General features: G+C 43.9%; 1 protein-coding gene across 1 annotated transcript in view; it reads left to right on the top strand.

The window, feature by feature from the left end:
• The first annotated feature begins 953 nt into the window (after positions 1 to 953).
• Positions 954 to 17,124, top strand: part of ZNF804A (zinc finger protein 804A) — a 154,591-nt gene continuing 138,420 nt past the window's right edge. Inside the window, exon 1 of the mRNA XM_075430372.1 lies at positions 954 to 1,139. Within this exon, the coding sequence (XP_075286487.1) occupies positions 1,029 to 1,139 (111 nt within the window). The 5' untranslated portion in view covers positions 954 to 1,028. The remainder of the gene's footprint in view (positions 1,140 to 17,124) is intronic.

Below are 17,124 nucleotides of genomic sequence, written 5' to 3' on the forward strand. Positions count from 1 at the left end.
CGGTTCCGGGCTTATTTTTCTAAGGCGTTCCCTCTTGGCACTGGAATTTCACCCCATAAATCTTGGATTTTTGCAATCCAGAGTAAAGGTAAAGCAGGCTGGAAGCCGAGCCAGCGCAGAGCGTTTTAAGTCTTATGCGATGAAGCTGCAAATCGTAGATCTCTTGGGGGGGGGGGGGGGGGGGAGGATTTGAGCATCTTTATGAAATGAATATGTTAACAAATTCCGGTTCTGGCCGCGAGTTCCGATCTCTGCGCTACAAGGAGGAAGAGGGAGGATGGTGAAGGGGTACGGTGTCTGCTGTAGCTACCTCATGCCGAGGTACCCAGTGGTTTTTGATCCGCCGGGGGCTCCGTGAAACGGAACGGGGGTGGCACGGGCGGGGACGGCAAGGGCAGCGCCAGGGCCCGCCTCGCGCCGCGGGTTTTCCCCTTTTCCCCGCAGCCGCCGAGGCCAGGGCGGGCGGAGCCGGCTCCCCGGGCCGGGCCGTGGCCGGGGGCGGCAGCCCGGGAGCCTTCCCCGCCCGGCAACGCGCCGCGACCGCCAAGTTTCTCCCGCTTTCCAGGCCTGCCGGGGCGGCGGCTATCGACCCGGCCGCGGTGCCCCCCCTCACCCCCTCCGCGTCCCCGTTACCTGCCGCCTCCCCGGGGGTGGGGGGGTGCCGGCCCGTCCGCGGCGGGGGCGTGGGGGGGCTGTGGGTGGCGGCGAAGGCGGCGTGTGACAGATGTCCTCCCCTGACAGCGCTCGGTGCCAGCCCAGTGGCTCCCTGCCATTGGCTCAGTGCAGCCGACCGGCAAGGCTGCTCGCTATAATAACACTATGCCCGCCAGAGGCGGCAGCTCAGACGGCTCCGCCGCGCCGCCGCTCCTCCCCCGGCAGCCAGCGCCGCGCCGAGCCTGAGGGGCTGCGCCCCCCCCGCCCGCCTCCCTCCCCTCAGCCGGCCGGCGCCGCCTCACACGCCGCGGGGCCCCGCCGAGCCCAGGCCGGCCTGAGCGCCCCGCCGCTGGCGGGGAGGCGGCCCCGTCCCCATGGAGTGCTACTACATTGTCATCAGCTCCGCGCACCTCAGCAACGGGCACTTTCGCAACATCAAGGGAGTTTTCCGAGGCCCCCTCAGCAAGAACGGGAACAAAACTCTGGTAATGGCTTCTTTCCTTGCCTTCTTTCCTTTTCTCCCTTCTCCTCCGCGGCGGCGTCTCCGGCTCGCCGGGAGCCGCTGCCAGCGGTGCGGGCAGCCGGCGTGCTGCTGGCCGCTTCTCCGCGCTCGGTGGTGCCTTCACCGCGGCGGGGATGCGGTGCCGTCCGCGGGGCTGGCCCCGGCTCCCCGTGTCCGTTCCCCTCCCCGGGGGCAGGCTCGGTGCTTGCGCGTCCTTGGTCAGGGGAAAGCCCGGAGACCCTTCCCGGCGGGGAGCCGCGGGGCTGGGGCTCCTCAGCCCGGGGGGAGGCGGCGGCGGCTGGGCGGGCCGGAGGGCTCCGCCGGGGTCACCGGGCAGCTCCCGCCATCGCCCCCCGGCACCGCCGGCCGCGGCCGGAGGGTCCCGCTTGGTGAAGCCGAGCGAGGGGCAGGAACTTGGTTACTTGAGGTCTTTGGGTAGAGGGAGATGCGTTCCTGCGAGAGCAGCTCCCGAAACGATACAACGTTTTGTCTGTCAGCTGCCGAGTTGATGTTTTTAAAAGCAAAACTCTAGGTTCGGAAGGAACCGGTGGGGTTTGGGGAGTCGGGCAGGTGCTCTGGAGGTCTGCATAGGCTGCTAAAACTGCTCCTAGGTACGGTGCCGTGCGTTGGTATCGCTCCGTCTGTTGGGTTCCTTGTGGTTTTTGCTGACTTGCCTGGACTCGCTTCCCCACTGTTCCTGAACTTTAATGGCAGAGGTGTGACGCGACGGCGTTGGCACTGCGTGCCCTGCCCGTTCGGAGGAGAGGGATGGAGGAGAGCTGCGGCACGGAGCATCCCGGCCGCGGCGCAGCGAGGTGCTGGACGGGTGTCTGGAGAGTGGGATGGAGCTGAAAGAGGGGCTCGGCCGCTCTCTCCCATCGCCGTCTGATTCCGAAGTCCCCTTTGGAGGAGGTGGAGCAGAACTTACTCGCCACGTTTTTGTTCCCTCGAATGCACAACCTGTATTGATGGGGAATTTACTGAAGTACTTAACGTTTGCTAGAGTTGGCAAGCTTGCAGTTTCTTCCTAAATAAAGAGATTAAAGCAAGTCTGAGCCAAGTCGTAAAAATAGTAACTACTACGAGAGAATCTGAGGCAGATTTTTGGACTGTTTCAGATGTAAAGTTCCTGCTTTCAGGTTGTAAATCTCACCACAATTTTATTGGCTGTGGATTCTGCATATTTCTCTGTTAGGGATTACGTTCTTGGAATTTTAAACGAGTATTTGTAGTAGCCATGAGATGGCAATATGCGTGTAATATTTCACGGTTACAGTTGCAAAACCAAGACCCGCTGTAGAAATGTGTGGTACACTTTAAATAATTGCACGATACAGCGCCTTCTTTCTACCAAACAATTTCAGTAAAGATGCATTTGGCAAGATGGAGAATACTCTGATGTAACTTTTGGACTGCGTATTATCTTGCAATTCGTAATTGATTATGCCTCAGTAGCATTTTATCCTTGCTTTTTAATTTTTTTTTTCCTCTTGGCAAAAAAACAGCTCTGTATTCTCAGAGCTCCTGATTGATTTATGGACTGATAAAAACTTTAGTGACCAAAATATGTTTGCCAAGACTGGCGTTAACTTCAAATTCAAATAAATATATTGCTTGGGCTTTGAGGCACTCTTACTCTGGGAAGAAATTTAACTCAACCCTTCTCTTTGGTGAGATAGATGGTGAGGGGAGAAGGGATGGTGTTGGTTGTGGATTTGCCATGAGAAACCTTATTTTTAAAAGCTATTGTGGTGGGCGGTGAGCAGCATAACTCAGTTTTCGCTGGGTTAAAAAGGGAAAGTTGTTGATGTTGGCTCTGTGGACAACAAAATGAAGTCCTTCACTGTGAAGCAAATGGTGTATGTGCAAACATCAAGATTTTTATTTATGTTTGAGTGATTTCTAACTGAAGGGAAGTAAAGATACCGTTGGGTTGTGATGTAGGGTGATTGGATAGCTCAGACTAATAGTTCTGAGGCACTAAAGTACATTTCAGCCAGCTTTTGTGGGAAAATGAAATGTTACATCATTTCATAGGATCTGTCACTTTCACTGTAAACAGGCTTTCAAACTTACAAAGATGAAAGTTTATTAATACAAACTAGAATATGTCTTTAGAATTTCTGCTGAGAATACAGCCTTTTAAAATGTTCCTGGTGTCTTCCATCCTAGAATAAGACTAAGAGAAACAGTAATTTGTAAATCTAAAAACCAGAAATATTCTGGTGCCACTCGGACTCTTCCCGTTTTGCCGTCAAGCATGGAGTCTGTCTTCATCCATGCTCTAAGCTTTCTAAAATTACTGTTTCCTCGTAGAGTGAGGAGAACTTAAAAACAGCCTCTGCTTGCACAGCGTTGAGTTGCCTCTGTGCAGAATTTGCGATATTTGCTAAGCTCTGCTTCTCTTAAAGAGTTCTACCACCAGACTGTAGAAAGAAAGACGACTATACCTGCTACAGTAGAATTTCATACCAAGTAGGAAAGTGCTGGTCCTAGTCAAATGATGAAGTTGTGGTTTCACGATAGAGTATGTGCAAACCTGGAGCTGGTTAGGTTTCAGGGGAGGAAGGTCCTTTGAGCTTTTGGCTTCTGTCCCACTCTGAAGTGACCTGGTGTTGGCCTGCAACTCATCTTTTTTTGCCCTACTCTCCAAGAGAGGTCATGGAGAAACACTTTTTCCTGACTGTCTGTCCCTGCAGGTGATAACCTTACATGATGTTCATCCTCTGCCCGCCTCCTGCTTCATGCAGAATTAAAGCCATTTAAATCTTTACAAAGTTTTGGTTCAGAGCTCCCAGAGGGCGACAGGAAGAAAGAGCTATAAGCCCCGGCTCACCTGGTAGGGAACATGAAGCACAAAGCTTCGTCCTTCCTACTTTGAGTGGTTTAAAAAAAAGAAAAAGTCCTTGTAGGTGGAAAGAGTTATTTTTTTGTAAAAAGGTGGAACAGTGTTTCTGTAGCCTAGTTTCCAGGCGTGGCCTTTCCCCAGGTCGTATCTATCTGCAGTGCTACCGACTGCAGGGCTTTGAGATGGGGTTATTCAGGAGTTGGAAAGAAGTGGATGAGAGATGAAAACATGAAGTAGGAGAAAGAAGGGAAGGCCACAGTTCCGTTCTGTTCCTCAAGGGAAGATGTACGGGGAAAACCTGAGCTTGGAGTATGGTGAAAGGCACAAGAGACAACAAAGCAAAGGGTGGATTTAGGCAAACTGAGAAAAGAGGTTACTGTAAAAACCCACTTTTAAAATTAAATAAAATACGAAAACAATGCTCCTGAATGAAGCTGCAGTGAGATGATGGGGGAAAATGCAGGGACACCTGTCTACGTACAGTTCTGATAATCTGATGGCACAGCTTTGTGCACGCGTGTTCCCTGCTGGGCCTGGGTACCGGTTCAGTGTGGGTAGGGCACGCTTACCTGCTTGTAATCTGCTGCTCCTTATCAGGAAAACAAATATGAATTATGAATTGATGGGGAAGGGGCTCAGCACATCTGGAAGAACAGCATCCAAACCCTTAACATGCCTTCAGAAACTGGTGGCATCTGGACCGCTGAATAAGGCTTTATCCTCTCCCACTGCAGTTTCCACTGTCTGAAACGTTCTTCAAATCTGTACAATCTTGTAATGTAATCCGCTTCTGGGGTGCTCCGTGGCAGCTCTGTAGAAGGGACGCATGGTTGGTTTTTTGGTGGAGTACTGTCCGAGTGAACCGACTGCTGTCTGCTCATTGCGTGGCAGATAGGTTTTGAAGAAGAAACTCGAAACTTACCATGTGGGTCAGTGACACGCAGTGATGTTGCAAATTTCCGGTGCTCTTTCTGCATTTGTCTGTAATATTGCTTATGCCTTTGTGTTTTAATCAATGAGCGTAGGCCTGGTGGCTTGGTCATTTCTTGTCGAGGTTCATACCTAGGGACTTTGAAGATTTTCCCGAGGCTGTTCTTTTTAGCAGTAGCAGTTTATAGAAATTTGTTTTCCACAAACTCTCCCTTTTGTCCATGGCTCTCCTGAAGATTTTATACACTTACTGCGTTCTTTTTTTTATACTTTATGCTATTTATGCAAATTACACTAGTCTGTCTTTGTAATTTGTCTTCCTCACTGTGGCTGCTGTCTTGCGGTTTATAATCTCAAAAAGTATTGAAACTTGTATGAAAGAATAGCTCTCTGGAGGGAGAAACCAGTTGTTTGGAGTCGCTACCGCAGGAGATTTGCTAAATCTTTGAAATGCCTAAAAACCATTTTAAGGCATTATCCTAGCTACGTGTAGGATTTCTTGTTGGTCAACAAGAGAACTGAGTCTCTGGTCTTCTGCATAGCTGGTACAAGGGTGATACTCCACTCTGCATCTGTTTTATCAAGATTTACGGTGATGGACAACTGGCTGCGTCGGGCTCGTTCACTGGTTTAATAGGACAAATGCATTTTCTCTGTTGGTGATCAGGAGGAGTAAGGTCCTATTACTTGCCCAAGGAGGTCAGTGAAAGATTTAGACCTTTAGATGGTATAATTTACTCCTGTAATTCCACTTCTAACTAAATCTTGTTGATACAGCTAGAGAGTGGGTAAAATCAGAAGTTTCCTGTTAAGTACTTGGTTAAAGGACGGTAGCGTCAGATGTACTGAACACAGAAATCTGTTGTGGTGTATAATAACCTCTTTCTCTTGACTCTGTATGCACACATGTATGTTTGTATTTTGGTTGTAAGCATATACACAGGATACTTCAGGAATAGAACTGAAATAGCTGCTCCCTGCTCCAAGTGAGGTAGGTACAAATTATCTCAAACTGGAACCAAGCTCTGAACTTGGTATGGTGAGCCTTGTGGAGATAAAGATCGCACGAGCTGCGAGTGGCTGCCATGTAGTACAGCTTCGTGCCACCCAGTCAGCTTGGAAATGGCTGCAGGGAATGCATGTTGACCTTTAAAATGCAACGTAAGTACAGGTCTGTCGAAAAAGCTGTTGGATGTCCATTTAGATTATCTTTTATCAATCCAATTGCTTGTACCATTAGCTATTTTGTCTCTTTGATTGAAGAAAACTGCTTTGAATTTGTATTTATATACTTCTCTGTGTGTGCATGTATATAAAAATACTTATAACTTCTTTTAAAAGAAGTCCTAGTGCTTAGTTCTGCTTTTATAAAAACCCTGTGGAGCTCAGATACTGATACATTAGTGTCTTCTGAAAGTGCCGTCTGTTGTTCGGACTTGTCTGTTGTCTTTAGTTCTTTTACATTTTGTAGAATACTGTTGTATTTGTAGATCAACTAAAGTAAATCTGTTGTGGTGGACATAAAAATCTGGTTTATGAGAATTTCTATTACAAATGTCTATACCCTACTACAGTAAGAAAGCAATAAACTACCTGTAAAATAGCTTTCCTGTTGCAGAATGCTGAAGCTGTTGTAATTCTGCATGATCAGGTGGAAATGTCTGCTGATTTTAAGTCTTTTAATACATGTGTAAAGTAAACATTACTTACAATAGCTTTATTTTAAATACTGGTAAGACTGGGTCCTGCAATTCTGTTTCCCAGGTTGGGTATTGCCAGTAGCTGAGGGTAATTTTTAAATTACATGTTATACATGCAGAATTTAGTGAAACTGTTGATCTTTAGCGCTGCAGAGTTTGTAGGGTAGAGTCGTTAGGCTAGAGTTATATTGGTTAAGGGGGAAAAAATCACCTGCTACTTTCATCAGTGGTTTGTCCCCCGTGGGTCTGCTAATGTCTTTGGTGTTTCAGTGTGCTCATGACCTGAGTTTAGAACTTGAAAATGTTCAGATCTTTTCTAGGAGAGAAGGTGAACAGCCGTAACTCATTAAGATATTAAAACCACAAAACAAATCCTACCTAATTTAATTTGAATAGTTAATCAGTGTCACTTAAATAATGGTTGAAACCCAACCACTCAGAAGACAACATAATAATTTGGTATGATGGAGGTAACAATAAAATTGTATCTGTGTTTGACTTTGGGAGTTCATTCATGAACACAAGCGACTCCCCTTGTTTCATAAGGCCATCGGTAATTGCACTGATTCAGAGCATCATCAACAGGGTCGTTTCAGTGACTTAAGCGAACAGGAGGCTATAATAATTTAAGTGCAATTCCAAAGCCACTCTGAGAGGTCACAAGTCTTACGCACTCTCATGCCCATTAGACTCCGTATGAGCGCATCGTCTGGTCCAGCAAACAGTAGGAGCCAGAGTCCAATGTGCAGCAGATTCAAGCCGGGACAGCTTCCGATTCAGAGCTACTACTGAGGCAGATTTTTGTACTCTAAAAGCTTATTAAATGCATGGTAAACTTCAAACACATCGGTATTCTGTTGAATGTAATTAGATTATTACCATGGTTAAATTAGTACACTTGTTTCATTTTTACAGATCAAGGCCTTAAAGAGTAAGTCTGAGGAGAGCCTTTGCCTTGAATATTTTCCGATGCAAATATCCGTAGCAATCTCTTAGCTCGGATATACAGAACATTAATTTTAACATGTTGTTCAAATATGCTAACTGGAAAACAGCTAGTTGGCTTCTGTGTATTCAAAACCACTCGTATTTTTGGATTCATTAGTCTTGTTAAACTTTCTGAAGATGTAGGTTGCAATTCTGAAAGTCTCACCTTTCCTGTAGGCTATGGGAACACATGGGTTTTCTGACCTCCCTGTCAGCGGGGATATTGCCCACTGAACAAACCAGTTGACTGTGAGGAGCAGTTCTAGAGGAAACTAAGCATAAAAGTAGCCTTTTAGTTTAACTCAGTGGGTTTTTGAGGATGGCTTGACTAACTGCAAGAGCTTGGATGCCCCTAACTGGTGACAATTAAAATATTTCCTTTTCTGAATGGCGCTTAGGTGTACCAACAGGAGCAAATAATCTGCAAAAATCAAAGCTATTGAATAAATGCATACTGGGGTACAGGGATGGACTAAGATAATCCTACAAAATCAATCCGGAGTATTTTCTGTTGTTGAATATCTTAATACAGTTAATAATGATGGTGGCCTTCAGTATAGCACAGATTCTTTAACACTGCCTGGTGGTAGTGGAAAGCGAGTTGATTTTTTTGTTTACTCACTTGTGATTCAAATGTAAACATGGGAAAGGAAGGGAGCCTTCCTAATGTATCTGTATCTGGCCAATCCCTTATAAACAAATACTAGTCAGACCCTTTTATTTTTCCACGCATTTTCGGAACGAGAACCAACGCTTTCCTCCAGTGTTGTCTAAAGACTGTTATATGATGAGCTGTGACATAATGTTGTTTTAAAAACCCCAGAGTAAACAAACCAACATTTACTCACAAGGAGGCACAATATTTGTCATGTTTAACCTTGTTTTTTCAACAGAGATAAGAAACTGCCTGAAGGCATCAGGAAACTGGAATTTTAAACTCATAGTGTAATTAATTTATTTTGTTAAAGTATGTTTACAATTCTCTTCTGCTGAGGACTAGCCATAGCTGGGGTACAGATTGGGCAGAGGGTTTCGTTTTTCCCTTGGCAGAGGATGCTTGTTCTGAACATGAATTTCTGTGGAAGCCTTTTTTTTTTTTTTTCTTTAATTAGTTCAGATTGAAAATATTTGGAAATTTACTATCTGGAGTTTAAAATGATGGTAGTTATACAGACAGTGTTGTACAAAAGGAAATGCAATTTCTTCCTCTACTGCTCTTAAGAGTAAATCCTCAAATAAGGCCCGGAGAGTAATCTTCAGATCTCCCTCCCGGCATTGCTTTCGTCATCATACACGATAAAGAGCAGGGTTTTGAATTAAAATTCTTGAAACATCTTGGAAAATGTTCAGATTTAGTTTGAGGAACTGAGAGATACAATATTTTTAGTATGTCATTAACATTCTTGGTTTGTATAGATGTTTTAGGACTCATCAGGCTTTTTGTCTGACTGTGCTGATTTGCATTTTTTTTAAATGAATTTTTTTTGTGAAAATGGTATTGTTAGAGAGAACTCTTTCCCCGAATATCAGAGGCTCTTTCCTCTGGGACGCAGCTGGGCTCAAATATTCAAGTTGTTAGATTTCTCACGGCTAGCATGTGGCCGTATTACTTACATTGGTCAAGTCTTGGTCAGGTTGTTTTCTTTAAAACTTTGTAGTGCAAAATATCTGGTAAAATTTGCCTCTTCACCTTATAAAAATAATTTTCTGGAGTGGGAAAACTGCTTTCTTTCCAGCTTACTGATAACGTACTTCCACAGCAAATACAAATTAATGTATCTGAGACTTGCAAGACTGTAATCTGGGGGGAAAAAAAAAAAAAGAAAAAAAGAAGAAAGTCTTTTCTGTATGTAGGTATCCGTGAAATTTGTGGATATTTTTACTTCAATAAATACACTTACAACTTGATTTGCATGGCAGAATGGAATTGTTCTTTTAGGGTGTCTGTTTAAATAGCTGGAGTTTCAGAGGCTTTAATTTCTGTTGAAAGTGTTTTTAACAGGAGACCACAATACCCATTAGAGAATAGCATATCAGCTACTACTTCATAAGAAGGATTTTGGTAAAATGTCTGGAGTTACAAGGTAGGGACACTCTGGAGCCTGTAGCGGGTTATGATGCCTGCAGGGGTCTGGCGGAGCAGTCCCTGACACAGCCTGAGCTGCAATCGGTAAAGGCTAGCACACAGTGTTGGTTTTGGTTGCAGTTTGACATAATATTAATGAAGGACTGCTAGTGGTAGACCTAGAGACTCCTGTGTAAGGGTGGCAGACAGGGAGGCGTGGGTGAAATCAGCCCGGCAGCAGTTGGACACAGTTGCCTCTGCGCCTGGGCTGCGCTCTGCCGAAACCAGCTGCTGCTGTGGAAGGGAGAAAGGTAGGTCAGGCTTTGGTTTGCTGAGGTTCCCGCAAGAGAGCGGTGTACCCACCCTGCTGCCCCTGATGGCAATTAGGCAGGTCACTTAAACAGGAGAGAGAGAGATATATATATTTTTTTGTTTTAAAACTATTCATTATTGAAACATGTAATTATTTAGGGAAGTTTGCTTGAAGATGTTTAATTGCTTACATTGTTTGGTCTTGCTTTTAGAAGCAGTTGGCTTTATCATGAGAGAGAATAGCGGGGACAAAGATGTTCACTTAAAGCCTTGCCAGTCTCTAAACCTGCCTGTCCCAGGCGTGGCCCTTAGGGCTTAGGCTGTTCCCAGTTTGCAGGTTTGCTTTCTGCCCCGTTCAGCAACGCTGCTTCTCTGTGGTAGGAAAAACAGAGGTGTAGTCTTTTAATATAATGTCCGGTTCACTTCTCCTTAGCTTCTCGGTTACGTGCTGGTGGAGGGGTGGCAGCGAGGAACGCCTGGGAGGTATGGGCAGGGTGGCTGGGGAGGTGACCGGAGGCACCGACGCATGGGGACGGGCTGCGGGACGGCACTCGACGTCCCTCCCGGCGGGTAAGGAGACAGCGTGCCATAGGCTGTTACGGCCATTGGAAGAGGCAGGGGCTTTTAGAGCGTGTTTGTGGCTATGGTGATAAGCATCTACAGACCAACAGGCTTGAATTCATCAGCAGAGGTAACTTTTCCGTTGAGGCTTTTATGTATTTCTTTATTGTTCATTACTGTTTTTTGTATGCATATGGGTAACTTGTTTTTATACCCCGAAATGTTAATACTGAGGAAAGCAAAGAAGCCCGTAGGAGATGGTGAGAATGACTTACCCGTTCCATTAATGCAAAACCTCTTCCTCATTTTTAACAGCACAGAAGGATGTCTATCGAGATGTTAAGCACCCACCTGGTTTGGTTTCTGAAATAAAAAAAAAAAAATTAAAAAGTAAAGAAGTGGTATAAATAACACTATACCAGTGACGCTGGGCTTCTTGTGTACTTACAGCATAGCACACTAGACTATAGCCTCCAGTAAGTTGTTTTTTGGTTTTTTTTTTGATAGACTTTTTTTTAAAGCAAAATACATTTTAGGCTGCTTATTTATGATGTGCTCTTAAAATATAGTTGGTTGACGCTTTAAAATACTCGCAGGTGGCAGTGGAATACACCGCTGAATAGTTTTGGGTTTTGCTGGTTCTGTGAATTGATTTTATTTTTTTCCTAACGGTAATGCTGATTTTTCTGATACTTTTGAGGAAAATTTTCACTCATGAGGGAAAAAAATCAAGATAGTATTTGCTTGTCCTTCTGCTGTGCAAATGAGCCGCTAAATCCATCTGACACCTGTTTGTTTGGCAAATAAGTGAATGTGCATGAACTAGATTCAGGGATTTAGAAAGAGATTAAAACAGTTTTAAAGGAGCACTTTGAAAGGTTTATAGAGTTGTGATACTATGGCATGTTGAGCAGAGAGAAGAGCTTGCTACCAATAGGATGTCAAAAATTTTTGAGAATTTCTTTATGAAACACCTTTGAGTGCTTATGGGTATGGAAGTGTCAAGGCAATGAAATTAGAAGTCTAACGAAACCTGGTAGTTGTGGCATTGTGCTGGCAACTGCAGGTGGTGATAGAGCGTGCCCAGAGTGGACCTGCTTTATAAATAACTGAGAAGTGAAGAAGATAATTTTCCAAGGCACTTGTATTTGAGGGGAAACCACAACTAGGTATGTGGAGGAAACAAAAATACCCAAGTTGTTTCATACAGAGGAGAGGAAGAGTAGCCGAATGCTAGCAAACAATTACAGTGATTAATGATAAGGCAGAGTTGGAGAAAGACCGTGACAAAGGTTTGCCTGTCATTGTCAGCATGTTCGTGGTGGCAGTATCTGCCTTGTTCATTCAGGTTCTCGCACTGAGAAGCTGGACGGACTTGGACAATTCTTGGTCAGTCAGACTCCTCTCGGGGGTGTGCGGTGCGAGGCAACAATCTCAAGTTGGGACATGGGAAATTCTGATCAGGTACAAGGAAAAATAAAAATTTTGAGGGTGGTCAAACACTGGAACAGGTCGCGGGAGAGGCTGTGGGATCTCCATCCTTGGAGATGCTCAGAACTTGACTGAGTGGCTTTAATCTACTTGGCTGTGCTTTAAGCAAGGTGTAGGATTAAATGTCCCTTCTAGCCTCTGTCAGCCTTATGATTCCATGTTCAATCTGTAGGAAAGCGGCTTTTTATTTAACGTGCTGTAACAAGGTTCCATGGGGAGCGAGGCGCATCACTGTCACGTCCCGCTCACGGCCTGTTGGACTGCTGGGTGCTCGTGGCTCACCTCGTGCCAGACGATGGATGGCTGGCAGGACTGGTACCTCCACTGACCTTGTCTGGGGATCTCCTAGTCTGTCAGAGGTCTGAAGTACTGTGCTTGTTTCAGCGCTGAGTAACAAATAAATCAAATACAACTATTGAATCTAGTTACGATTTCTTTTTAGGGATTCCCGAGCTGACTCATGCAATTCATAGTCAGTGACCCAACTTGTAATTAAGAAAGATGATAGACTCGGAACTTGTCCAGAACTAATTCATATTTAGCTCTCCCTCTCCACAAATCATATGCGTGATCAGCAGTATTTTATTGATTACACTTTTTTGTATTAAAAATTGCTGGCATATATAATCTTAATTTTGGAAAGGCTTTTAAAAGGTACTCAGGAGCACTACTGATAGAGGAATTGATTTGTTGTCAGTAGAACAGCATCATGCCAGAGGCAAGAAAAATTCAGGCTGAGCATTTTCTAAAGGCATCGTATGCTGCACTCCTGCATTACTGGAGGTGCAGATTGTTACAAAGAGGGAAGAAAAAAGAAGAAACCATAAAGCTTATCTGCTTCAGCCCACAGAGCTCTTGCACTATGGGATGGACAGTGTATATTTCCATAGTTTGAGTGTTTCCAGGAAGCTGGTCAGGTATTTAGCATCTTTTCATACAGTGGGTATGGTGTGCTTAAGGGTTGATTTTGTTTGGGTGTCTATATTTTTATATATATTATATTTTATATCTATCTACCATCTTATGTGAAATATTTTTATATATTATATTTCTAATGTATATTCAGACATTTTGTTTGACATAGTGGTGCGGCATCGTACTCATTTCTTACAGTTCATGATTTACATAGAGCAAATATGATTCTGAGGGAAGGCAGTGCCTTGAATGGGACTGAGCAGAAGGCCAGTCTTGGAGAAGTCCCCACAGAGCAAATCTGTGCATGTGAAGACTGCGTATATTCTCCCCCATCACCGTCACAGGAAGCAGAGATTTTGAGCTTGCTTTGAAATGCTCTGGACGCTGCAGGACAGGTAGTGGCTAACGCTGACCATGTCGTAGTCAAGAGATGAATGTTGGATTTATTTTCTAATCAGTTAGTAGAGTCACCAGAGCCATATATAATCGCCTTCAAAAAAAAAAATCTGTCAGAAGTTTGACGCATAGTAAATGTGAAAGCTACAATATGGAATAAATTATCAAATGGCTCAAGTTCATTGTCTCTTTGAAGACTACGGGGTGGGGGGTAGAGGAAATTACACTTACATTTTACACCTGCCAAATTGAATTACAGCAACAAATCTGTATAATTACAATTTAGAGACCACGATTTATTCTTGGAGTTAGGTAATTGGAAGCAGGACTACACCTGAAGGTTGAAATTGGATTCTTAGAAAGAGTCCCTTACATGAATATGACCTGTACAGAAATCAGTGTTTTCATCTCTTCTATTTTAAGACTTTTGAGTCGTAAAATGACTCATCTATTATTTCCTCATCTCTGCATCAGTGAGATGCACAAGAAATTGTTCCTTTGATTGTTTCCCTGCAAATGTGAAATCTTCACGGTTTCTTCTTTTCAACAGGCATTCATAAATCCAATTAACATTAATGAGTCTCACATGTGTGCATCGAGAGGAAGAAAATGGACCTTTTGTCTCTTAAAGTATGTGTTTAACTGCAGAAAAAAATGAAGAAAAAGCTTTTGGTGAATTGCAGGTTACAAAGTCAGTCGCTTCTATCCGATTTTCACAGTAACTAACACATTCCTCTGGTTCTCTCTCTCCTGTCAAGGGTCGTTGTGCAAGCTATAAATGCAGGATGAGCAGTGCTATCGGTGAAGTGGAGAGTGTTGTTATTACCTCCAGTGCTAAGATTAATTACTAATAGACCACATTTTCAACCGAGTGACGGGATTACAATAGGGTTAATGTGACTCTACTTCTGTCTCGTGACATAACTCTATGGGAACAGAGTGAAAATAAGTAAAAAATATTAATACCTTAGTGACCTATAAAGAAGAAATACTTAGCGCTCCTCTTCTTCAGAGGCTCTCCTGTCATCCCTTTAAAGAATAGGACTGATGTTGCAAGAAGTTAGTGATGTTTTGTATTATTTGGTAATATTTCTTGTTTACTTCTTGGGGACTGTTAGAGCAGCTATGACTTTCCCGATGACACAGGAGGTCTTGTTTGAGCTCAGTGCTGTTAGCAAGTGAGTGGGGTCTTAGTAAATTAGATACCGGCCTCTAGCAAAGCATCTGATCCTGTTGGTAGCAGAAGAGTCTCAACACTGGAAACTGTGCTTAATTTAATTCTTTGCAAGTTAACACCAACTTTTGACTGAGTTGGGAAAGAAGACTTAAACTGAGGAAACGCTTCCTTACATTTGGCAGTGGGTGGGGACGGGTGGCTCAGAGTGGTGTCGGGACCAACCAGGCCAGGCATGGGGTCCACCGCAGGTCACACCACCACCCAAACCTGCTGTGTGCCCCCAGTGCGCCTCCTCTGTCACAGCTGGCATACAAAAAGCCTCTGAAGAGCTCACTGCAGTATAAATACACTGAGACCATATGGTCTATCAGAATCATATCGCTTCAGAGGTTTAGAAATAGCGTGTTTATTAGCTGTAATCACTCCAAGATTTTCATTGAAATGAGTAGCTCTAAGTACTCAATATAGTTATATTTCCATACAAATCTATTGTGCAGTTTGGTTGAGAGAAGGCGGCATCATCATTCACATGAAAAAAAGAATGCTAAAAGGCTCTTTGGTTGACCCTCGTGCTAGCAGTCATCTAGTAGGATCATGACTAGGCAGACTCTCGTGGAGGTACAGATGATAACTGCACTCCATGCAAGATGATCTAATGTGCACATCTCTGTGCTTTAAAATAACTCTTCTTGCACTTTTCTGGCATGAAGCATTTCCTGATACTGCTATGATTTTGCAACTGTGTTTCCTCTGCGTTATTTGAAGTTAAGCCCATTTTGTCCTGACTAATTAGTGTCCCTCCTCAATGGTTACATCCTTCACATATTTGTAAGCTGTAAGAATTCTCATTACTTGTGTCTTCTCCAAGCTTGGTACGCTTAGCGATTTTCCTCTTTCTGCATAGGTCAGTTCCTCTTGTCTTGATTATGCTGTGGCTTTTTTTTTTTTTTAGCTTGCTCCAGCTTTTCAGTATGAACCTATAAAAATGGTTCCCGGTAGCTCATATGAAAGGTGAAATTAGAAGAATTCTGTGAATGTTGCTAGTGGTTCCTGGATGTTACAGATATCTGGGGGTGGATCGTGCAGTCTGTATTTATAGTGATATGTGCTTGTTCTATACATAGTCTCACCAACATCATTGAGACGGCTCACTTCATCCTATTCTTGTAATTTCCCCAATTCCCTCCTCCACTCCTCAAGTTCCTTACCACAAAGGCAGCGTTTGGCAATGGGTAGAGTTTAATTTAGCTTTCTGCAGTCTGCAGTTGTGCTGTGACTACTCCATTGCCTTTGATGTATCAGACACAATTTTCAGCTTGTTGGGAAGGTGCTTCGATAAATCCCTGATTGTAACGGTTGCAAGAGACTTGTTTGTATTTTGTAAGAATAACGTGATCCTTGCCAGGAGCTGACAGATTTATTTCCTTCTGCACTATTAATTGCTAAAACTTGTTCATGTGCGTATATATTTGTTCTTTCTCTTGTGAAAGAACAAAAATAAAGATGAAGTATTTCTACAAAGTTAGAGATGTAAGTTTTATTTCTGACCTCTTTGTCTTCTAATCTTTGCCTTATTTCCCCCCCACCCGAAGTGATTTTTTTTCCCTATTTGCAGAAAATCTGCCTAGCTTTGTTAGCATTTTGCTGTCATCCTGCTCTGTGCAAACCTCACCTCAGTGGGTGCGTCCATTTTCTGTTGTGGCTCTTTCACCTCCCTGTCCGCTTTAGCTGACTCTCCCTATGTGCTTTTCTTGGTTAGTGGGATAATCTGAATCCACTGAGGGTTTGTTCTGGGAAGAAAAAGTAAAATTTGCTCCTTGCACTGCAAATATTTGAAAGTACCTGTGTTGTGTTGAATTTAGATCTCACTGTTGATTCTTATATGGCTGTACAATTTAATTTTCTCAATTCTACCATCCTGACTAGATTAGCATTCTCATCACTTACCATCTACCATGACTTCAGGTTCTTCCATCATTTCTTCATAGACTGAATTTTTAAAACAGCAGACGTAAATAGAATGAGTTGAGCTTCACAGCAGACAAATGCTAGACACCAATACCCCTAAGTTAATTTTCGCTTGTAACTAAACAAGAGAGGCATCAGATGTGCATTTATTTAATCTAAAGAAGCATACTGCCTTTGCAACATCCATTGCCGAGGGATGCCGTGGGCTGCCAGGCTGCAGAAATACCCGTTATTGTCAACTTTTCCATAAGCAGATTAGCTCTTACAGCTGTCTGTTCTCTTTCACCCTTCATCACTGCAGAGAAGTACAGGGCCTAACTTTGCTGAGATCTCATGTTATTTTGCTGTGGGGTGGCTGTCCTGTTTGCTTCCATCCCCTCGTGCTCTGTGCCGGTGCCTGCAGCACGGTGCTAACCTGCCAGCTGGGGTGGCACGGCTACATCGCTGTCGCTCCAGCTTGAGTACCAAGCCTGGCAATGCAAGGAAGGAAAGAAAACATCATCAAACTTTCAAATACAATGCTGACAAGTCAATATGCATGCTTGAACAATTGGAAAAATGAAATAAAAACCTGGGATGCTGGGATTGTCTGGTGAGCAATCGTTTTCATGACAAAGC

Source organism: Opisthocomus hoazin, chromosome 9 (assembly GCF_030867145.1).
Source record: "Opisthocomus hoazin isolate bOpiHoa1 chromosome 9, bOpiHoa1.hap1, whole genome shotgun sequence".
NCBI classification, from domain to species: Eukaryota; Metazoa; Chordata; class Aves; order Opisthocomiformes; family Opisthocomidae; genus Opisthocomus; species Opisthocomus hoazin.